Source organism: Tyto alba, unplaced genomic scaffold (genome assembly GCF_018691265.1).
Source record: "Tyto alba isolate M040663 unplaced genomic scaffold, T.alba_DEE_v4.0 Super-Scaffold_20, whole genome shotgun sequence".
Taxonomy (NCBI): domain Eukaryota; kingdom Metazoa; phylum Chordata; class Aves; order Strigiformes; family Tytonidae; genus Tyto; species Tyto alba.
This window is the reverse complement of record NW_024881283.1, coordinates 410013-434189: the sequence shown is the minus strand read 5'-3', so window position 1 is coordinate 434189 and position 24177 is coordinate 410013. Positions and strand designations below refer to the sequence as shown.

Genomic DNA, 24177 nt, shown 5'->3' with positions numbered 1-24177 from the left:
TGGAGAAGGCTTTGTGCTGTCCCTGCTCAGAGGTGATCCTCAGCACGGCCCTGAAGATCTGCAGATAAGAGAGCATGATGAAAAAAACCCAGCCATATACTGAACCGGATGTAACCAGGGGAAATCCTTAAACCGTTTTCTATCCAGGCCTGTGCTTCCCAGCCCAGTTTCTCTCTGGCCTTGGGGACAGGAGGGTTTGCTCACTCTCTTGGCTTCCAGTTTTGGCTTTATGTTTCCATTACCGTCCGCTCTGGCCCATCTCTGCTCTGAAGAAAAGCCTTTGCACGCATGGGGTCTTGGACACTTGGTACCAGGTTTCCCTGAGACAAGTCAGAGCTTGGCCTGGTGCTACCCCTGAGGTGCTACGACCCAAATGTGCACTGATGGCCTCAGCCGGGACAAGAGGGGGCCTCTGGGTTTTAACATGAATGGAGAAACTGCCATAATCTTTCCAAAGTCCCCCAAGGAAGTTTCTGGCTGGAGAAGCCTGGGCCTCACTGGGGACATTAATGGCCCCAGAATTTTCTGGAAGAGGAACACAGCAGCATGCAAACAGTCCAGGCAGTTTGGGGACAGCTTGTTTTCACAGCTACCAGATGGGCCAACAAGGGCAATGCAAACCTGGAGCTGATAACTGCAAGCAAGGAAGAGCTGAGCAGGGGTGTGAAGACTGGTTGTTGGGACAGTGATAACGGAGTCTGAGCTCCTGAGGGCAGTGAGGAAGGGGAATAGAGGACTGCAAATGTTGGTCCTCAGTGAAGCAGATCTGGCTGATTATGGGGAGTTTTAGCCGGGATCTCATGGTCAGCAGCACCAATGGGCAGCAAAGCCAAGTGTACCTAGTTTTCAAAGACAGCATCCTCCAAGCACCGCAGTCTTCTGTATCAAAACTCAATTGAAACTTGAATGGGAATTCAAGGGCTGCATCATAAGATTTTACTACTTCAGGAACAGTAGCAAGAAGAAACAGGAATAATGCTTGGTCGCAACTAAATTTTTTAAGATTGGTGGCGATAGAGCAGAGATACTTTAAGTTCTCTTTGCCTCATATTTCACCAAGAGGTTCTCCTAAGCCATTGTGCCTCAAGGCAGGACTCCAGAGGAAAACCGCCGATGGTGGAGAAGAATCGAATCAGGGGCTATATGAAAAAATATGAACGTTACCTGTCAAAAGGAACCAGATGTATCCAACTCTCTTTACATAGGGAGAGACAAAGCGTTATCAGCTTACTGGTCTTTGTCCATGGCCTGTGAAAGAATGAATGAGAATGTACAGAACAGTGTCAAAGTTCTGGCAATGAAATCTTCTTTCATATGGATTACACCAAGGTCAACACTGCAAATGGTTCAACTTGTGCCAAATATCTTCATTCAAGGGTTGATTCAGTTGCCCACAAAGTGGTGACCACTGCCCGCAAGATACACAAGGGTAGATGAGGCCATGGCATGGGACTGGGAAATGTGTCCCCAGGCTGGTGGGAGACTTTCTGGAGCAGGAGCTGGTGGACAGGCAGGGTGAGCCAAAGCATCTCAGTCGAGACAGCTCATTTCTGTCCCTTGAGTAGATGAGGAAGCCTGGACACTTGCACCCAAGCTGCCCCATGTTGGAGGCAAATGAGAAATGAGTGGGTCCAGATGCTGCAGAGCCTACTGGAAGACGTACTTGTAGCCCACATACAGTGGGATGAGTGCAGATATGGCTATTCAAAAGAAGGTATTTCCTTTCTTTTGACTCTTTGCATCCCTCTGTGAATTTAGGGAGTGTATAACTTCAGGTGTGAGTGACCATGAGTGATTACAGACAGAGTCTGGGGTAGGGGGTACTCTGAGGGATCTTGGGATCCCTGCTTGACAAAAAATATGTTTTCCTTTGGTGTAAGGGCATCTCCACTATAGACACTTGACTTCAGAGCAGTTTAGGTGGACTTCATATGCAGAAGAGGAGTTCTGGGTTTCTTTTTTTTTTTTTTTTAATTATTAAACCGGACCATCTTGGTTTTTTTTTTTTGTTTGTTTGGTTTTATTTTTTTTTTTTTTGTTTTTTTTTTGTTTTTTTGTTTTTTTTTTTGGCAAGTAAGAAACATTTTTCTGTCTCTGTGTGCAGCTCATTTCCCAAATACGGCAGGTAGGAGTTGGTGTGAATGCGCTGAAATGTGCAGCTACAGACCATCCTGGAAAAATCTCAGATTGGAACAAAGGTGCTATAAGTCGCAGGGGGCTGGTGAGAGACATGTGGGGCTGGAGGTAGGGACAAACACAGTCCAGAGAGTGTCTGACATACAGGGTCTTGACTTCCCTTCATATTTAGACTTGATCAGGAGATCAGGAGATTCCTGCCAATGCATGCTCTCCTGCTTGTTGAGCCCTTTCCCTCAGCACAGAGGCCTGGAGAACTTTTCAGAAAAGACTCAGGCAAAGAGGGCTTTGAGTGCCCCAGCCCCACCTGCCTCTGCTGTTATTAAATCAGCCTTTCCATTCAGCGGAAGCCCTGCATGTTCCTTTTTCAGCCTTGGTCTCTAATGAGGATCTGAAGCTCTTCCTTTTGCTCTTGCATTTCCTTGCAACCACTGGTTCCTGGCAAGCTCTTCCTTCCTAAGGAGAGTAAAGTTAAGACATATAAATTTGGCCTTTGAAACTTGTCCTTGCTGTCACCTCCTGGCAGCTGCTTCATGGCCCCTGTCAGTCAGCCCTGTCCCTGTACTGATGCAAACTCTCTGCCGCACAAATGCATTATCGTCAATGGAAGACCTGTGGTGCAAGCTGTCTAGGCCAGTCAAAACCATGGTCACTGGAGAAATGGAAAAAAAGGTGGGCTGTTGGTATGCTATACTCTGTTACAGCAAGATCTATATCTATATAGGCAAAGATAATGCATACCTCCAAGAGCTGGTCTTACAACTTCTCTCCATCCAGAACCTGGCCCCAGGATCCCCTCATCTCTCTTCACACACACACACACACACACACAAAAATTCCTCTCTCCTGCACAGTTACACAACCATTGAGGCTGGAAGGCAGCCAGATTCCACCTTCCATTTGCTACCTCTTCATGATTCATTTTAGTCGGGAACTCATTTCTCATCCGTGCCAGAGTAGTTCCACCTTTCCATAACTTCCTGCATGTTGGGGTGGACTGTTATGGAAATGGAAGAAACCCTTCAACTTCAAGGGTTGCTCCTTGCACCCTTCTTCTCTGTAGGGCCATATACTAGGGTATTCTTCCAATCAAATCCCTTAGCAGGACAAACCCTGCTTTCATCAAGTCCTGCTCTTGGCCTTGTTCCCTTCTTTCAGGAGCCTCAGCTCTACCTTCTCACCCCTGACTTTTACATCCCTGACCACCTCTTCCTTGTTTCTAGTTATGAAGCCCAACAGTGCACCTCACCTCTCTGCCTCCTCAGTCACCCTTCTCAGGATAACTCAATAAGCTCCAGAAGCAGCCTGTGGGCCTTACACCTTGGTCTGTTTCACCTTCGGCATATGTGGTCATAGTGTAAGTCCTCCATGAGGACCAGGGCATGCAAACATGAGGCTTCTTCCAGTTGTCAGAAGAAGGCCTCATCTACTTCTTCTTCCTGATCAGGATGTCCACAGCAGCCATCCATCTACCCACCACAGTTGTGCCCGTGTTGTTTTCCCTCCTATGGCGACTCCTCAGCTCTCAGCTGACTCTTTGTCCATCTCCAGACAGAGCTCCATGCATTCCTGAGGCTCTCTTCCAGAAAGAACAATTTTCCTTCCAGGTCAAGACCTATGGCCTTATCAGTGCCAGATGCCCAAGACCCCACAGTTACTCCAGGAGGTGGTTTGGGCCACCTTACTCCTCCAGTAGCTACTTACAGACACTCTGGGCTCTCTATTCTCCAGTCCTGACTTAGGCTCTCAAAAATATCAGGCCCCCAGGCCTCTTCTACTTGCTGGTTGCTCTGGTTTGATGTTCATTTATGGTTACACCCACTGACATACACACCAGTGTGACATGCACACACACTTTTCTTGTCAGTTGCTGGGTCCCAAAGAACAGTTGGAAGAGCAGGTGACGTCATCTACTTGGACCTGTGCAAAGCATTTGACATTGTCCCGCATAGCATTCTTGTCTCTAAGTTGGAGAGACAGAGATTTCATGGATGGACCACTTGGTGGGTGAGGAATTGGCTGGATGTTATCACTCTTAAGATTTGCGGTCAGTGTCTCGATGTCCAAGTGGAGAACAGTGATGAGTGGCATTCTTCAGGGCTCATTGTAGAACACAGTGCTCCTCAATATCTTTGTCAGTGACATGGACAGTGGGATCGAGTGCACCCTCAGCAAGTTCACCGATGACACCGAGCTGTGTGGTGCAGTGACACGCTGGAGGGAAGGGATGCCATCCAGAAGGATCTGGACAGGCTGGGGAGGTGGGCCTGTGCAAAGCTCCTGAAGTTCAACAAAGCCAAGTGCAAGGTCCTACCCATGGGTCAGAGAAATCCCAAGGACCAATCCAGGCTGGGCGAGCAGTGGATGGAGAGCAGCCCTGTGGAGAGGGACTTGGGGGTTTTGGTGGGTGGAAAAGTGCCAGTGAGTCAGCAATGTGCACTTGCAGCCCGGAAAGCCAACTGGGTCCTGGGCTGCATCAGGAGAAGTGAGGCCAGCATATTGAGGGAGGGTGTTGGAGAATGGCTCAAAGACAAGGGTCCTGAGCCCACCGAGCAATTGTATGATCAGAGCCTGCTCTAGCTGCTGATGCTGAGCCTCACTAGGGTTTGCCTGCAGCTGCTCGCAGCTGCTGATACATGAGGAATGTCAAGGACGCTTCGGCCTTGTGTACCGTGGTGTGTCGAAAACAGGTTAAGGGGAATTAGGAATAGTGGTCTGAGAAACCTAGTGTTATGATAACGGTGGTCTGAGAAACATTGTGTTATGGTACTGCTGTGTATCGAAAACAAGTCAAGAGGAATTAGAAATAGTAGCATGAGAAACTTAGTGTTATGAGAAACTTGTGCTGTAAGCTAACTGCAAGTAGGTGGACCGTGTGGGTACGACCCTTAGAGCTTAAGCCAATCAGCTAGTGACTAGTAGGCATAATTAGTAGAAGGATTATAAAAAGCTGTAACAAAAATCAATAAACTGAAGCATGCTTTATCACTCATACTGAGTCGGCTGCGTTCTTCCTCCTTGGCCTGGGTCCTTGGCTCGCCCAGCTCGGCAGGAGGGGATTCTCCCTCTCTGCTCTGCTCTTGGGAGGCTCCACCTGCAGTGCTGTGTCCATCTCTGGGACCCCCAATATGAGAAGGACATGGACCTTCTCGAGCAGATCCAGAGGAGGCCACAAAGATCATCAGGGGTCTGAAGCACCTTCCTTGTGAGGACAGACTTAGAGGGTTGGGGTTCTTCAGAGCAGAGGAGAGACGGTTCCAAGGATACCTTCTAGAAGCCTTGCAGTACAAAGGGGCCTACAGAAACGATGTGGAGGGGCTCTTTATCAGGGACTGTAGGTATAGGTAAGAGGGTAACGGTTTTAAACTGACAGAGGCCAAATTTAGATTAGATATAAGGAAGAAGTTCTTTACTGTGAGTGTGGTGAGACACTGGAACATGTTGCCCAGAGAAGTAGTGGATGCCCCTTCCCAGGAACTTCTCCAGGAAACCTGTTCCACAGCCTCAACTCCTTCATAATGCACCATTTCTTCTTTATATCAAATATAAATCTAAAAACATTGCCCCTAGTCATGTCAGTGCAAGTCATGGTAAAAAGTCTCACTCGGAATTTCTTGGCCTATGACCACTATGTTTTCATCTCCAAACACCTTTAAGAGAATCCAGTCATCTCCCAAAATGGAGTTTGGAGGCCTCAAGCACATGACAGGTATAGAGAAGTTGAACACACTGGGATCAGTGGAGCAGAGACTTGGAACAGTCTAGGAGTAGGCTGACAGTGCTTGAAGAGAGGATTCAGAGATGGTGGAGTTTTTCTTCTTCGTGGAAAACAGCATGAGAAAGAAATAATGTCACAAAGTGCAGCTGGGGAAGGCCAGAGTGGACACAAGGAGCAATGCAATGCATGGCTCAGAAGGATCCTGGAACAGCCAAAGGCTTTGTGTTTCAAGAAAGAACCAGGGAGGATGGTGAGAGATCAGGAAAGGAAGGAAGAGGCTCAGGTGGGAGCGAGGTGAGACAGCTGGGGGGATGAGGACAGCCTGCAGGGAAAGAGGCACAGGGGATGCAACTCCATAGGACAGCCTGTGGTGGAGATGACAGAGGGCTGTGGGAAAGCTGAAAGCCCCCAGTAAAGTCAAACCCATCACGACTTTGGCTATGGCTGTTGTCTCTGCCACTGATGCCTGTGAGGAGGCACAGTCCCTTGCAGCACAGGGGCCTCATGGACTCCTTGTGCATCCTCAGGAGCCTGGGAGGTGCACATCTCCATAGCCCCTACCCCAGGAAGAGCCCTGAGGAATGTGGGAGGGACAGGATCTCCCTTCCCAGGGGCTGGGGATCACGGCATGGCTATTTGTTTAATGGGCACAGGGCCTGGCCCTTTGGCTTAATGCAACTCATCCAGGTTTACTCAGCATCAGAGCCACCTTTCCCTTTTTGTTTCCGACTTGTCATCACTGCCTCCAGATTTCTGCTCTAACAAGACCCTGAGGAGGCTTTGTCAAGAGTGTCCTCAGTGGGAGCCATTAACAGTGCAGAAAACTTTGGAGTTTGAATATAACTTTGACTTCTTCAGAGGTTTCTTCAGGTTCTTCTCAGTGCCTGAGGTTCATGGAGTTGGCACCAACCCCTCCTGAGGGGTCATTAAAGTGCCTTGGGCTGTTGCTGTGGTGCTGAGCTGGGCCGGGCTCCTGGGCCGGAGGGAGCTCCTGGCAAGTGGGCAGCGCTGCAGAGAGACAGCTCTGCCCAGGAGCAGCTCCTCTGCAAAGCGCAGCAGGGCTGAGGGCACTGCCTGCAGGCACCCAGGGCAGAGCAGCGAGGCACACACAGCTTCAAGGCAGCCTGGGCTGAGAGGCTGCTGAGAGCTCCGAGGAGGAGAAAGCGTCAGGGCCCTGGCCACAGTAAGTCTGGGGGTGCAGGGCAATGCAGCTGCAGCTCGGGGAGGGATCTGGGGAAGGCGGCAGAGCCGCCAGGAATCTGCCTCCTGCCTAGAGGAGGAGGAGGAGGAGGAGGAGGAGGAGGAGGAGTAGCTGCTCCCAAGCAGGGCTTCCCTGGTACCCCCTGCGAGGGCCAGGGCATGAGGGCTGCCTTCTGGCGGGGCCGGCTGCAGGGGTGTGCAGCCGGGTGTGCAGGCAGGGGTGCCCAGGGCTGTCCTTCCCAGCAGGGTCCCTGCACCCCAGGGGGCTGTGTGCTGGGGCAGGGACTCTGCCGCCTGCCAGGGTCAGCACTCAGCCTGCCCGGGGAGCTCCCCACAGCGCTGTGGGGAGAAGCTGTGGGGGGAAGGAGAGACCCCCGCTAGAGCAGACTCCTTCTGCTCTCCAGAAGCTGCTGCTGCGTGGATCAGGGATGCTCACAGATCCAGATCACTCTGAGGGCTTTTGCAGATGGTCCTTCTCAAGAAGGATGTCAAGACTGCACTTGAAATGCAGCGACTCTTTGAGATTTCTTTTCTTGTTTGACTGGGTGGAATGCTTAGATTATTTCTTTATTGTGGAGAAGGCACTCAGATCCCAGTTCTCATTAGCACTTTTCTGAGCTGCTCCTGAGACCCTGCAGACACAGAGCTGTCCCTGGGAAGTGTCCTGCTGCCAGGAGGGGTCTGCAGGGCAGAGCTGAGCACACAGCAGGTGGGACGGGGGCTGGAAGCCCTGAAAGGGAGGAGATAAGGAAACACAAAAGCAGGTCCCAGCACAGACAACCCCAGGTATCAGAGACATGGACAGGGAGGCAGAAAGGCTTGCTCCCAGAACACCATGGGTGGGGGGGATTTGAGTTCCTCCCTGCCAAGTCCTTCAGTTCAGATGCCTTCCATTGAGCAAACCCCTGCTCTCCTCTCCCACTCAACACAGCCTCTACCCTAACGGCCATGGGGCACCTTTTCAGCAGCCTCACCCTTGAAGAGGAAAACTTACTCAATACCTAACTGCCTGTCCCTTTCTCCCTCTAGCAGCTCCAGCATTGGGGATTTTCTCCATTTTTGCTTTCCTGTATCTACTCCTCTTACTGTCATCTGTGGACTTACTGGGATAGGGGTACATGGTTCAGCTGCATTTCAGAGCCCAACCCTGTGGGTCCTGCTGTGCAGATGTGTCCATGGGAGTAAAGTCTCCTCATAATCTGTGGGATCAGGGGAAAATAAAGGACCTAATTCTCTCTTCAGGACACCTTCATTTTAGGACATTCAACTCTTGCTCTGAGGGGCTCATGCTGGGCTGCAGGTTTCTCTCCAGGTGGGCAGAGCTTTCCCAGGACATCTCTGTGTTATCCAGCAGCCCCAGGGAGGAAACACCTCAGTGTTAAGGCCATGGAAATGCTGCTGGGCGTCTGCACACAGGCAGCTGCAATGAGCCCTCTGTGTCCCTGGCTGGGAGGGGAGAGCTGAGATCCTCCTCAGGTGTGATGAGAGGGGCTGAGGGCTTTGGAGAGCTGTGCTTGGAGACTGGATTCGTCTAGTCCCAGCAGTGCCCTGTTTCCATCATCCAGCTCAAAACGGTGTCAGCACAGGGTAGATGAGAGCAGGGCTGATGGACAGAGCAACTCTCCTCACTCTGAATTTCAGGACAGCCCCTTGGTCTCTCAAAACATGCAATGTTTCAGTAGGAGTTCAGCAGAAATGCCATAAATTTCTGCCTTGAAACCACTCCTCATGTGTAGTAGTGCAACAAAAATGGTTTAAAAAATCCAATATCCCCACAGCTATGCCTTGCAGTAAGGTGAATTGGGAGCAAAAATGCTGAACATGAGTGGATTTAATCTGTGATCACCCATGTTCTGATTTATCTATGGCTGTCTGGCAGGACTGACTCCTCCAGAGCTCACAGCAGAGCCAGAGGACTTGGTTAAAAGGGGGAGGCAGTCACTGAGAGATATGAAGTAGGTTTTATCTCAGACAAGTCTACACTAACATTTCAATGTCTTTTCCTCTGTGGACAGTGCCCAATGACCAGTGGAAGCAATTTTTCAACAGCAGCTCCATCACCCAGTTCCTCCTCCTGGCATTTGCAGACAGACGGGAGCTGCAGCTCTTATACTTCTGGCTCTTCCTGGGCATCTACCTGGCTGCCCTCCTGGGAAACGGCCTCATCATCACAGCCATCGCCTGCGACCACCACCTCCACACCCCCATGTACTTCTTCCTCCTCAACCTCTCCCTGCTCGACCTGGGCTCCATCTCCACCACTCTCCCCAAATCCATGGCCAACACCCTCTGGGACACCAGGGACATCTCCTACTTGGGATGTGCTGCCCAGATCTTTTTCTTTGTCTTCTTGATAACAACAGAGTTTTCTCTTCTCACCATCATGGCCTATGACCGCTACGTTGCCATCTGCCAACCCCTGCACTACGGGACCCTCCTGGGCAGCAGAGCTTGTGTCCACATGGCAGCAGCTGCCTGGGGCACTGGGCTGCTCTATTCTCTCCTGCACACTGCCAACACATTTTCCCTACCCCTCTGTGGAGGCAATGTTGTGGACCAGTTCTTCTGTGAAATCCCCCAGATCCTCAAGCTCTCCTGCTCAGATTCCTACCTCAGGGAAGTTGGGCTCCTTGTGGTTAGTGTCTGTTTAGCATTTGGGTGTTTTGTTTTCATTCTTTTTTCCTATGTGCAGATCTTCAGGGCCGCGCTGAAGATCCCCTCTGAGCAGGGACGGCACAAAGCCTTTTCCACGTGCCTCCCTCACCTGGTCGTGGTCTCCCTGTTTATCAGCACTGCCATCTTTGCCTACCTGAAGCCCCCCTCCATCTCCTCCCCATCTCTGGACCTGGTGGTGTCACTTCTGTACTCAGTGATGCCTCCAGCAGTGAACCCTCTCATCTACAGCATGAGGAACCAGGAGATCAAGGATGCCCTGAGGAAATGATAACAGAATGATTTTGTGAAAAAATAAAGCACCCGTCTTCTGTAAATCACTCATATTTTAAATCATTACATCCCAGTGCATGATCTGTAGCTTTTGTTGTTTTTTTGTTGGGGTTGGGTGGGCTTTTTTGCTTTCTTTAATTTACATGGTGTTCTCTACAAAGAAGTGTCAATATTTGACCCTTTTCTAATAATGCATCTTTTGTGTGACCCAGAGACTGTGTAAAGTAGGACCTATGCTTTGTTTCTGTTTAAACAAGATAAAGGATTTTGCAGCAACATGTTTCTCTGAGATCCTTCCTCCAAGACCATCTTCTGACCTGCTGGGTTAGTGCCTGTGTACAGAGTTGGATGGGAAAAGCACCACGGCATAGTAGTGCTTCCAAAAATCACAACCACTTGGTCTTTCCAGAGCTGCTCATTTTCAACTTCCACTTTATGCTCCTGAGCCCTTGTAGTGGTCTATGATCTGAGTGGTTTTGTGCCTTGGTCACAGTCCCACGATGTGGCAGTCCTGTGACCGCAGGCAGGGACAGGCAGTGTGTACTTCCGTGACAGAGCTGGCCTTCATGACAGCGTTTCCATCAGACAAGGGGATCTCCTCAGGGCAGTGCAGGAAGGCTCAGGTCTTCTTCCAGAGTTGCTCTCAAGACCATGCCCAGGAAATTGCCCAGGAGAGAAACCACCACTGAAGAGTGGAAATGTGTGTGTATGTGTAGGGTTGGGGCACACAGCAGTGTCCTTGTACAGCCAGGCTCCTGTGAGAGACCTGAAGGACCAGGAAAGCATGGGCTGGGCTGTGCCCGTGTGTGCTGGACATCCCAGGGAAGCAGCCCCAGGGCCATTGCCACAGACCAGCCAATAACAACCACCATTTACAGCATGGACTTCTTACCTAAGATCAGATAGGTTTTTCATACTTCCACAGAAGGACAACAAAGGACTAGGTCAGAAGTCCATGTTTGCATTGTACAGTCAAACCATAATCCTGCACATCATGTGTGCGCGGTGAGATGAACCTGAGTGAGCACAAAATCCACCAGCTATTCCTGGGGTTGCCACGAAGGTTTGTGGCACAGACCATCTCTTGGGGTCACTTCACGTAGAGACTGATGTCCCCTGGGAAACCCCCTGTCTTAGTTTGGGCTGAAATAGAGTTAATATTCCTTTTCAGGGACTAGATGAGTGCTGTGTTTTGGATTTAACTTTGGGTTTGGTATAAGAAGAATGCTGATAGCACACTGATGTTTTCAGCTGCTACCGAGACTTCAAGGACTCTCCGACTCTCCACGTCCTGCCCGTGCGCAAGGGCACAGGGAGCAGGGAGGGAGCACGGCCACAGCACCTGACCCTAACTGGCCAGTGAAATATTCCATATCATGGAACGTCATGCTCACTATATAAAGGAGGGGTGGTTGGGAAGGAGCTCTCTCGCTTCCGGGATTGCGATTGTGGGATCTTGGTATCTTGGGGTCGCTGGCCGGGAACGGGCTGGATATTGATTGGCGGGTGGTGAGCAATTACGCTGTACATTGTCTGTTTATATATTTCTTTTTGTTTTCCCCCATCATCATTATTGTTCTCATTTTATTGCCATTATTAAACTGTTCTTATCTCAGCCTGCAAGTCTCCCTTCACCCCTCTAATCCCCTCCCCCATTCCCAGGTGGGGAGGGGGAAGGGAGGGTGATTAGCTGTGGTGGTTGGTTGCTGATCAGGCCCAAACCACAACACCCCTGAATGCAGCACTGGGAGGTGCTTCCCTGAACCGCGGTCCCTGTGTCCATTCCTCATGCTTCGGGGCATCTCCCACGGGTGCAGAGCAGGGTGAGCACCGCAGGGCTGAGGTGCCTCCCAGCCTCTGGGGGTGGCAGCAGGAGTTCAGAGAGACACTATGTCTCCTGCAGTGCACTGCCTCTGCGTGTGCAAGGGAAGGACTCGTGTCTCTGAACAGCCCTGTGTGTAAGAGGAATGCCCGAGGCCAGCTCAGCTGTGGGCACCTGACAGACCCCTGACACTTCTGTGTGTGACTGCAGGAACAACCCCACCTTCCCAGTGAGACTCATCTCGGCCTCCTTGGACATGTTCATTGCAAAAGCCTCTGCCTGCTCCATCACCCTTCCTTGGTTGTCTGGCCCCTGCCTTCAAATGCACAGAATGAAAGGAGCTCCCTTGGGGAGCATCTCACCTGCGCACTCAGAAGGGGTTCTGTAAGCATGAGCGACGCTGCCCTTCAGAAGAAGGCATTTATCACCTTTCAGAAGGCACAGAGCACATCTAGGGAGTGTGAATGCACTTAGAGGCACACATGCCTTCATCTTTCACCCCTCCCAACTTCCTTTACAATTGATTGAAGCAACTAACAAAGAAGCAAAAGTTCTTCCTCGTAGGTACCACCTCTGCTCACAGCAGTGTCGGTGCTGGCTTTGGCACCTTTTGCACGTGCTGAGTGTTTCCCGCTGGTGGCCACATCCTAAGGTCAGTACCGGGCTGTGTGCCACCCACTTCTCTCTGCAAGATTCCCAAACTGGCAGGTCTGTGCTGAGAAGGCAGCTGCACCCTGGCTAGGGGTATTGATGTCATCTGCAGTCATCATGTCATTCTAGTCCCAGATACAGTGCTGTGGCCTCCTCAGATAGTTTGACAAAATTTTTTTTCTACACTATCCTCATGCCCCTGATCAATACCCTCATTTACAGACTGTGAACCAGAGATATTCTGGGGCATACAAACAACACTGAGAAAAATTCTCAGGCGAGCTTTGAGCTGCAGAGACACCCCCTCAGAGTTGTGGGCCTGCAGGCAGAAATCCTTTCTGGTTCTCTGATGAACAGGACCAGAGGAGAAGGGCAAGCATGTGCTCTGTCCTGGGCATTTCTGTGGAAATGTGTGATATTTAGAAGGTTTTTGTTGTGGGAAGGGACAGAGGTGTTGGTGGAGCTGGACAGTGTTATCATGGACCTTTCTCAAACATCTCTGAAAACCCAGAGCAATTGGGGAAGTTCCCTGGTCCTCAGAAATTACAAACATCGCACTTCTCTTTGAGAAGTATAAGAAAGAAGTTTGTGAGAATTACAATGGTCACCTTCACCTCAGCCCCTGGGAAGGGGGAAGGTGGTGGGACAAGTCCTCCTACAGGCCATTGAAAGAAAAGAAAAAGATTATTGAAGGTGTATAGGAGGGGAATGTAGGCAAAGTTGTGTGCCTGGAATTTAACAGTGCCTTAGACATGGTCTCCCATGGTCTCCTTGCAGCCAGATTGGTGCTATCTGGGCTGAAGAAGTCGATGATGAAATGGGTGGGAGTTTAGCTGGTTGATCAAGCCCAGATGGCATCGGTGGTACAGAGTCTTCCTGAGAACCAGTCACTAGCGACCTCCCTCAGCGACCAGCACTTGGGCCAACACTGTTGAACATCTTTATTATCTCCCTGTATGACAGGATGGAGCTCACCTTCGTGTCCTTTGTGGATGATGGCAAGCTGGGGGAGCCTTTCAGCTACCTCATCTAGTTCACCCTGCCTTGAGAGGGAGAATCAGACAAGATAGTGCTCAGGTCTCTTCCAGCAGGACTTCTATGACACATGGGATCTTTCCATTGAAAAGCTCATTGAAGTTTAAATAGGCGGAGGAAGGAGAAAAGACAGAGAGGCACAAGTAGAATAAATAATGTGCCTGTATAAACACGGTAGCTCTTCTGAGCAATGTTTCTCCATTTCAATTATTGGTAAGAAAATTTATTGTGATAAGTTGCTGCATAAAACTATTTCTACAGAGCAAGAGAGCAATATTCAGTTTGATAGGACATATACCTGGTGCTGTTAATAAAAGACTAGGTAAACTAGAATGAAACTTCCTTAAAAACCTCGCAGTGCTGGAAATGAAGACTTTCTCATCTATTATATCGAGTTCTTTTATGCTGAATTAGAAGTTTTTCCAAAATATACATTCAGGATATGATTCTGCCATCCACACAGAGGTAGCCACTGCCCTGGGGTAGCTGGAGCATCCGTGTGTCCCAGGACATATGGGGTCCCTTCTGGAGCAGGAGCTGGCAGAGAGGCAGAGTACCTGCAGGGTGGTGGAGGGCATCACCTGCCTCCAGCACTGCTGGGGTGACTGAGCAGGGGCCTCTGCAGCACAGCAGCACATGGTGTCCCCTCGGGCGCTGGCTGCCAGGTCCCTTCTTCCCGGCCAGGAGTGGGGATACAGCTGCTTGGAGCTCTTAAGAGCCATTTTAAGAGCGAGAGAGCTCCTTCCCCACCACCCCTCCTTTATATAGTGAGCATGACGTTCCATGATATGGAATATTTCATTGGCCAATTAGGGTCAGGTGCTGTGGCCGTGCTCCCTCCCTGCTACCTGTGCCCTTGTGCACGGGCAGAACATGAGGAGTCGGAGAGTCCTTGAAGTCTCGGTAGCAGCTGAAAACATCAGTGTGCTATCAGCATTCTTCTTATACCAAACCCAAAGTTAAATCCAAAACACAGCACTCATCTAGTCCCTGAAAAGGAATATTAACTCTATTTCAGCCCAAATCAAGACACTGTTTTTGTGCGTGACATAAGAACAGTGGATGTCAGGTACCTCCAATGCAGCAAGACATTGGCCATGATCTCCCTCAATATTCTCGTACCCACGTTAGGCCATTACAGTCTGGGTGGGTCGACAGACAGAGAGGTGAAACACCAGTTGGAGGCTCAGGCTCAGAGAGCTGTGGTGAAGGGGTCATACCCTACCTGGAGGCCAGGGGGAGATACTGGGGCATTGTGGGGCAGCACAGGGAACTCTCCTGGGATCTGGAAAATTTAACAACTTTATCTGTGACCCAGAGGAGTCAATTCTGACAGTGTTTGTCAATGACAGTAAATTGAGAGGACCATTCCTGTGCCCTAGGGATGCCATTCAGATGAAACCTGGCAGATGAGAGGACTGTCCTATCAGGAACTTCACAGGACAGAAGAAGGACAATGTCCATGTCTAGCCCCTGGGAGAGACTGACACCCTGCAGTGACAGGAGATGACAACTGCCTGGCTGGGGAGCATCTCTGTGGCCAAGGCCTTGGTTGTGCTGGGGGTCAGGAAGTAAAACATGGTCCAGCAGCGATCAGCACAATCCAGCATGACCTGGATGCAATGTCAGCCAGCAGTGTCCTGGAGTGTTTAAAGAGGAGTGAGGGGAGTGATTTACACTCCACTTGTTAAAGGAGACTCGAACTCCGTCGTGGGTTACTCTAGGACTTTATTCAGGTCCAGCAGCATTGGGTCACCTCCGCAGAGAGTGACAGCTTACATGAGTTCGCATACATGTATTTATGCACCTACAAAGCATTACCTAATCCAGAATACACAGAATTATACTTTATCAGTCATTATTATCTTGACAGTGGGTTTCACATCTTGTTCTGGAGTCCGACCACTTCGTTGTTTGTTTCTTCTTTCTTTTAGTCTTCAAGGGAGATTACCTCCAGTTCTGTACGTCTCAGTTCTTAGTAGTCACAATGATAGATCTCCCATCGCTTCGGTAGCTAAGAGTCAGTTTCTCATACATCAACATCCTTTGAACTGTCAGGCCCACCATTACCTTTGTTACAACATTTTATTGATGCTCTATTCAGTTGACTGTGCTTGCAGCCCTGGGCTGGGGCTATACAGGGGACAGAGCTGATAGAACAGCTTGTGCAGCAGCACTGCATTGCAACATTTTCCCAACAGTCCCCCCTTTTCTTTTAGGATACTCACTATCCTATCGGATACAATAGGGTCTGGTGGGAATTCGAGATAAACACGAGACACAACACTGACACACAAACATTACCATGATCAAAATGATTATGACTAAAACAACTACCATTACAATCTTCTTGATTAAAGTTGGAAAATCAGGAATCCAGGAAGTAGTCCATTGCCATAAATCACTAACATCCCAGGATACATTGTCTCGTTGCACAATTTGCATCATATGGCTTACTTCCAATTTTGGCAACATCTTATTCTGTCGTTTAAATGTTTTTACCAGCACTTCATCTCCTACCTTATAATCATGAACCTGTACTTCTGGTGTCACACCTTGGTACCAATATGCATATTTTCTAATTTTCTGAAAGGAATCTTGTAAATATAATAAATATTGAGTGACATTCTCATCTCCATCCAGTAGTGCAGTTTTTCCTGAAATATACGAACCGGGTACAGCTAAAATTCGTCCAAATAGGACCTCTGCTGGGCTAATTCCTAACGGCTGCTTTGGAGTAGTTCTAAGATCCCATAAAACTAAATTTAATGCCTCTGGCCACTTTAATTCAGTTTCACTGCATACTTTTGCTAATTTCTCCTTAATTGTTCTATTCATTCTTTCTACTTGCCCTGATGAAGGTGGGTGATACGGAGTATGAAACTGTCCTTTGATGTCTAGGGTTACATAAACTTGTAATAAAATAGCTGCTGTAAAATGCGGTCCACGGTCAGAGTCTATCACCTCAGGTACGCCATATCGAGGAACGATTTCCTTAAGCAAGATTTTTACAACTATTTTTGAATCATTCTTCCGGGTCGGGAAAGCTTCTACCCACCCAGAGAGTTGATCTACTATTACCAGCAAGTATTTATATCCGAGAGCGGCTGGCATTTCCGCAAAGTCAATCTGAAGTTTCTGAAAAGGACAGACTGCTGGCGGCCTCTTCCCTGGCGTTACTTTTGGCCTTATATCTCCATATCTCTTACACAAAGAGCATCCTTCAGTCAGTTTCTTAGCTGCTGAAAAGATTCCTGGTGCTGCCCATAGCTGGGTTACCTTTGAGGCTACTGCTTCGGGACCTCCATGCCCCTTCTCATGGTACCAACACGCAAGTGGCAGTACATACCTTCTGGGCAATAGAGGTTTACCATTCAGGGTCCAGATCCCTTTATCTTGCACAGCTTGCATCTTCTTCCATTCTTCCATTTCGATGGTCGGGACATCATGATAAAGGGTAGCAGGGTTTGGGATAGAAAAGAAATTAGCAACCACAACTTCAGTCGTGGGGTAATTTTTAGTAGCGGCGGCTCGTGCTGCGGCATCTGCGAGAAAATTACCTGTTGCAAGCTGATCAGTGCGCTTCGTATGAATTACCGCAACTTCCTTTGGCTCTTGTATTGCCAACAACAAGTCATTAATCAAAGACCCATGTGCAATGGTTTTACCTGCAGATGTTAGAAAGCCTCTTTCTTTCCACAATGCACCGACTGCATGACAAATGCCATAGGCATACTTCGAGTCAGTGTAAATATTAACTCGCTTATTCTTAGCATACAATGCTGCTTTGGTTAGTGCTATCAATTCTGCAGCTTGAGCTCCTAATGTCGGTGGCAAGGGTTCAGCAATGAGAACAAACTTTTCAGTAGCTATTGCAAAGCCCGTAAATCTCTTACCGTGAAGATAAAAGGAAGATCTGTCAGTAAAGAGATTCAAATCAGGGTGTTCCACTGGAGTGTCCCTCAAATCTTCTCTAGTCTTGCTTATAGTTTTCAAGACAGCTACACAGTCGTGTGATCTTTCAGGTTCAGTCACTGGGAGTAAGGTAGCAGGGTTAAGAGTCTTTGATCTCTCAAGTTTGACATTCTCCGTTAGCAAAAGGATAATTTCATATCTGTGTGTCCTTTGTGCAGAAAGTGCTTTTTCTGCAGATTTAGTTAGTAAAAGTTCAACCTCATGGGGAACAGCAACTATGAGATAATGGCCTAGCACAATATTCCTTGCCTTTTCCACCAGCTCAGCAGCTGCGGCAATAGATCGCAGACAGTATGGAGATCCTCTGATAACTGGGTCCAAGGTGACAGAATAGTATGCTACAGGACGTTCATAGGGTCCATGCTTCTGAATTAATACTCCCTTTGCAATTCCTCTGTTCTCTGTTACATATAATTTAAAAGGTTTTTTGTAATCTGGTAACCCAAGAGCTGGAGCATTTACCAAGGCAGTCTTCATGGACATAAAAGCTGTTTCCAATTCTTCCGTCCATGGTATGGGTTCTGGGCTCACATCTTTAGTAGTCTCTACCAAAGGTTTTGCAATCTCTGAAAAACCCAGTATCCAGGGTCTACAATATCCAGCTTGTCCAAGAAAGGCTCTCATTTGTTTCTTAGTCAAAGGTCTAGCGATTTCCTGAATTGCTTGTACCCTATCTGGATCTAATTTCCTAGTACCTCCGGCTAGTATAAACCCTAAATATTTTACCTCAGGCTCACAAAACTGCAATTTGGAGAGAGATGCTTTATGTCCTTTCTCATATAATCTAAGACATACATATTTAGTATCTTTTACACAACTGTCATAATCTTTACTTGCAATTAACAAATCATCCACATATTGTATCAATTCTGACCCAGCCGGTAGTTCCAGATCTTGTAAGTCTCTCTTTAATATTTGAGAGAACAAAGTTGGTGAAGCAGTAAATCCTTGAGGAAGTCTGGTCCAGGTATACTGGTGACCTTCCCATGTAAAGGCAAATAAATTCTGGCTGTCAGGGTCAATTGGTATTGTAAAGAAAGCTCCGGTCAAATCCAAAACAGTATAGTATTTCGCCCAAATTGGTATTTTTGTAAGGATAGTAGAAGGATCGGGAACTACTGGATGTGGGGGTTCTACATATTCATTTACAGCTCGTAAATCCTGAACAAACCGATACTCAGGATTTCCATCCTCATCCTTTCGATTTTTATTTACAGGTAAAATGGGAGTATTAAAAGGACTAACAGTAGGTCTTAAAATGCCCTTATCCAAAAAATTCTGTATTTGTTTAGTGATACTAGGAATAGCTTCTGCTATGATAGGATACTGCTTAACTGCTGGGGGGTATACCACCTTTACTCTTAATTTTTATGGGGGCTGCAGATTTCAGAAGTCCCACATCTTTACTAGATTGACTCCATAGGGCACTGGGAACTTCTCTCAATTCCCATGGTATTGAGGGAACTTGTTGGACTTCTCCTTTTACAACTACAGCTGACCCTATAAAAACCAGGAAAAGTCCTTTCTTTCCCAAAGCAATTTGAGTTCCTAAATCTTGCAAAATATCCCTTCCAAGTAAAGATACAGGGGATCCTGGGGAAACTACAAACCGAGCCCAAGTATGTCTATCTCCGATTGAAATGGGTAAGGGTTTTGTCAGGGCTTTCTCCTCCGCTCCAATCACTCCTTTTATAATTATCTTATCACTGGATTTTTCAAATTCATCAAAATTTAACAAAGACAACGTAGCGCCAGTATCTACTAAAAAGATAACTCGTCGACCATTCACTTCAGCAATCAATTGTCCATCCGAATTCAGCGGTACTGACATTACTGCGAGAAACTTCTTTGACGAGAAACAGCTCCTCCGATGTAAGGTGAAGCAGCTTGTTCTAGAGTCTGCCTAGGGCGAATAGGACATTCTCTTTGCATATGGCCTACATTCCCACACCAATAACATTCTACTGTACCTCCTGTGGTAGGAGGAACCGGACGCCATCCTCCTCTACCTCTACCGGGGGGAAATCCCCTTCTCGGTCCCCGATTTCCTCTCAGAACACCTCGCCCTCGCATATTTTGGGCTAAAGCAGCTGCTAGTAAATACATGTCATCCCTCTTATCTTTTCTTTCTCGCCTTCTCTCATCCTCCCGCTGTTTCTCTAATCTCCTCCTTTCTTCACTCTTTTCTTTTTCTAATTTCTCTTGTCTTTCTGCATCTCTACCATTATATACAAAGTTGGCTACTGAAATGATTTTCTGCAAGCTTTCATTTTGCCAGCCAGGCATATGTTTCTGAAAATATTTTCGAATATCAGGGGCTGCTTGATTGACATACACGCTAATAGCTAAAGCTTCCTGAAAATTTTGTTCAGTCATCCCTCTGTGTTGTAACAGTGCTGTTCTTAATCTCTGCCAATAATCACTAGGGTGTTCATCGGTGCGTTGAGTACATTCCTGGACTTTCGCCCAGTTGGTAACTCTCTCTTCACACTGGCGTACCGCTTCTATTAATAAATTAGTTGCGGTTCGCCAAGCCTGTAACCCATCTTGTGTGTGTATCTGCCAATTCAGATCGGCCTGTGGCCAAGTTGGTCTCCCGGGTGTATTCTGACTCATTTCATGATCTTTCAGCATAATCCTTTCTATTTCTTCGTTTGTAAACAACTCCTGCAATAAAGTTTGCATATCCTCCCAATTGGGCTTATAGTCTCTAATAATACTAGACAAAAACTTAGCACATTTTTCAGCATTGTCCCTTAACCTCGGCATTTTCTCTTGCCACAACATCAAATCACCAGGTTTCCAGGGTTGGTGTGTGGAAACTGCAATAACTGGAGGAACTTCAGGTCCTGAGTTGGGGCCTACTCTAGGATTGGAATGAAATTCCACTACCATAGGATATTGTCCTACAACAGATTTCCCTTCTGATTTTGGATGGGAACTCTGGTTCTGATTCTTTCCCTGATGATCATCAAGGAAGGCAATTAATTCTTCTCTTTTCATAGGTTTCTTTAGAGCCATACGATTTCTCAAATGGGCCCATTCCAGCCATAAAAATAACTAATTCATCTGCTGCGGATTCCTATCTTCTAATATCAATCTCAAACATTTCAACCTAGTTTCATCGAAGGTACCTTCAGGTGGCCATACTTCTTGGGGACCTGCCCCTCTAATTCTGGTTAAAAATGGCCAGTCATCTTGACATAACACTATAACTTTACTTTTACTCAACCCTGCTGTCCCAGAAAGTTTATTCCAATTTGCTAATAATTCTGCCAAGGGGGATCCTTTAGGTACTGAAGGATATCCTCCCATTCTGCAATTTTCTTTGTGAGGGGTATTTCAGAGTGATCCTTTCCTATTCCAACCCACAAACACAGACAAGGGGAGACTTGAACTCACCTTTCTGTAGCCGGCAGTTTGTAGGATGCAATATCGGGATCCTCTTTTATTCGTCCTCCCTGTCACAGCCTAGAGTCCCATCTGGGGTGCCAAAACTGTTAAAGGAGACTCAAACTCCGTCGTGGGTTTCTCTAGGACTTTATTCAGGTCCAGCAGCGTTGGGTCACCTCCGCAGAGAGTGACAGCTTACATGAGTTCGCATACATGTATTTATGCACCTACAAAGCATTACCTAATCCAGAATACACAGAATTATACTTTATCAGTCATTATTATCTTGACAGTGGGTTTCACATCTTGTTCTGGAGTCCGACCACTTCGTTGTTTGTTTCTTCTTTCTTTTAGTCTTCAAGGGAGATTACCTCCAGTTCTGTACGTCTCAGTTCTTAGTAGTCACAATGATAGATCTCCCATTGCTTCGGTAGCTAAGAGTCAGTTTCTCATACATCAACATCCTTTGAACTGTCAGGCACATCATTACCTTTGATACAACATTTTATTAATGCTCTATTCAGTTGACTGCGCATGCATCCCTGGGCTGGGGCTATACAGGGGACAGAGCTGATAGAACAGCTTGTGCAGCAGCACTGCATTGCAACATTTTCCCAACAAGTAGCCATCACATAAGGCAACCTCATTAGTGATATCTTGTATTTAGCATATGCTTCTGGATCAGTCTTTATTGCTGATGAAAGTTTATCATACTTTAGATTTCTTTGTTTCCGAGGAACAGAAACCCTTCTGTGCCTGTGGGCAGCTGGTTCTCTAAGGACAGCAGTGGGAGCTGTTGTAAAGGACCTGTAAGATCCAGCTGCAGAGATCAGTGGAGAAGGCTGATGTAAGGAGAAGAGATGCAAGTCCCAGGGAGCTAATGTGAGAAATGGTGAGACTGGGCAATGAGGATCCAGGTTGTCCATACTGTGTTGGAACCCAAGGGACTGTCCAGACCTCCTGAGGAGACACTCTGCATCAATATCAGACACAGAATGTTGTTATCACCTCTTCTCTAAACTGAAATTAATATAATATGCTCTTTATAATGAAGAATCATTTTTATTACATATATTTGGAAATGTTCCTCCTTAACTACATTCCAAAATTTATTCAATTAGCTTTACAAGTCTGAAGACTTCAAGAAAATAAGAGGAAAATGCATGGTTTGTTAGGACATTCTGTATTTTAATGAGCCCCATGGTGTGTTTGGCCCTGAGTCCATGAGCCTCAGATACTGAGAGGAGACTGAGCAAAATACTCAAGAAGTCAAAGTCAGAAGAAAACCCAAAGTACCTTGAAGCATTGATTGGCCCCACTGAGGGCCATTACTGACAAAGCCTCCCCATGGGCTCGTTAGAGCAGATAATTGGAGGCTGTGGTTGCAGGTAGGCAAAGGCAATGTGCAGGTGGCTGTAAGGCTGCAAAACCCCTTGGTTTGTTTTATGAAGCAGAAAGGCCAAGCCCTGACCCCCCCCCAGGCCCTGCGAAAGCAGGTCCTGTCCCTCATGTGTGGGCCAGGGCTCTTTCTGGGGGCAGTGGGGTGTGAGGGTGAGCAATGCCACATGTAGGGAAACTGCACAATACCTCCCAGCTTCCCCAAGAAGGGACAAGGAGGAAATAAATTCCAGACCCTCAAAATAAGTTTTACCCTGGTAGGTCTCAGTGACAGAGGCAACTGCCATAATCAAGGGGACAAAGAGCTTGTTCTTGTGTGGCCTTTCAGCCCTCCCAGAGCCCTTGGTCACCACTACTGCAGGCTTCCTTCTACTGTGCTCTTTATGCACCTTTTTCCCTTCAGGATTTTGACATCCATCTTGCTTTCCCACCGAGCTGTCACCCCAGCATTTCTGTACCTTCACTGACATCTCTCCACCCTCGCTGGCTGCTCCTTGAAAAACTATGTTGTGGGCTTTTTGAGAGTCCTTCTGGGCAGCTCCTATGCCACAACGCAACCCTTGTAGTGAGATTTCCTTCTCTCACATCCAGACTGAAGTTTCCAAGCTGCACTTTGTGGAGCTTTCCTCCTCCTCCCACTTCCAAGAAAAGCTCCATCATCTCTGAAACCATCCTTCAAGCTGCAGGCATCTGCTACAGTGCCCTGAGCCTCCACTTTACCAGGCTAAAGAAGCCCAAGTCCCTCAGCCTACCCTCAGAGGAAGGTGAGGACTGGATCTCAGAAGAAGGCTGTGACAGCACACAGCAGGAATGTCACGGTGTCACTGCAGGAGAGCTCCAGTGAAATCACAGAAGAGGTGGCCCACTCCACTGGGGCCCCAGCACTGTATCTGGGACAGGAATGAGATGATGACCGTAGATGACATCAATACCCCTAGCCAGGGTGTAACTGCCTTCTCAGTGCAGACCTGCCAGTTTGGGAATCTTGCAGAGAGAAGTGGGTGGCACACAGCCCGGTACTGACCTTAGGATGTGGCCACCAGCGGGAAACACTCAGCACGTGCAAAAGGTGCCAAAACCAGCACTGACACTGCTGTGAGCAGAGGTGGTACCTACGAGGAAGAACTTTTGTTTCTGTGTTAGTTGCTTCAATCAATTGTAAAGGAAGTTGGGAGAGGTGAAAGATGAAGGTATGTGTGCCTCTGAGTGCATTCACACTCCCTAGACATGCTCTGTGCCTTCTGAAAGGTGAGAAATGCCTTCTTCTGAAGGGCAGTGTCGCTCATGCTTGCAGAACCCCTTCTGAGTGCTCAGGTGAGATGCTCCCCAGGGCAGCTCCTTTCATTCTGTGCATTTGAAGGCAGGGGCCAGACAGCCAAGAAAGGGTGATGGAGCAGAGAGACACAATGCAAATTTGGACTTCTGACCTAATCCTTCTGTGTCCCTCTGAAGACAGATAAACAGCCTCTCTGAGCTGGGGTGAGAGGACCATGCTGGAAATGGTGGTTGCTATGTGCTGGTCTGTGGTGATTGCCCTGGGGCAGCTTCCCCGGGGTGCCCAGCGCACATGGGCACAGCCCAGCAACTGCTCTGCTGGGCCTTCAGGTCTCTCACAGGAGCCTGAATGTGTGAGGACACTGCTGTGTGCCCCCACCCTGCACATTCACACATTTCCAGTCTTCACTGGTGGTTTCTCTTCTGGGCAATTTCCTGGGTATGCTCTTGAGAGCAACTCTGGAAGAAGACCTAAACCTTCCTGCATTGCCCTGAGGAGATCCCCTTGTCTGATGGAAACACTGTCCTGAAGGCCAGCTCTGTCACAGAAGTGCTCACTGCCTGTCCCTGCCTGTGGTCACAGAACTGCCACATCGTGGGACTGTGACCACGGCACAGAAGCACTCAG

The 24177-nt window shown here is 48.0% G+C and overlaps 1 protein-coding gene across 1 annotated transcript; it reads left to right on the top strand.

The window, feature by feature from the left end:
* Positions 1 to 5757: 5757 nt before the first annotated feature.
* Positions 5758 to 9998, top strand: LOC122153506 (olfactory receptor 14A16-like). The gene is made up of 2 exons (XM_042793538.1): positions 5758 to 5845; positions 9070 to 9998. Exons 1-2 carry the CDS (start codon positions 5758 to 5760, stop codon positions 9996 to 9998), a joined length of 1017 nt encoding a protein of 338 aa, XP_042649472.1.
* The last annotated feature ends 14179 nt before the right edge of the window (positions 9999 to 24177 follow it).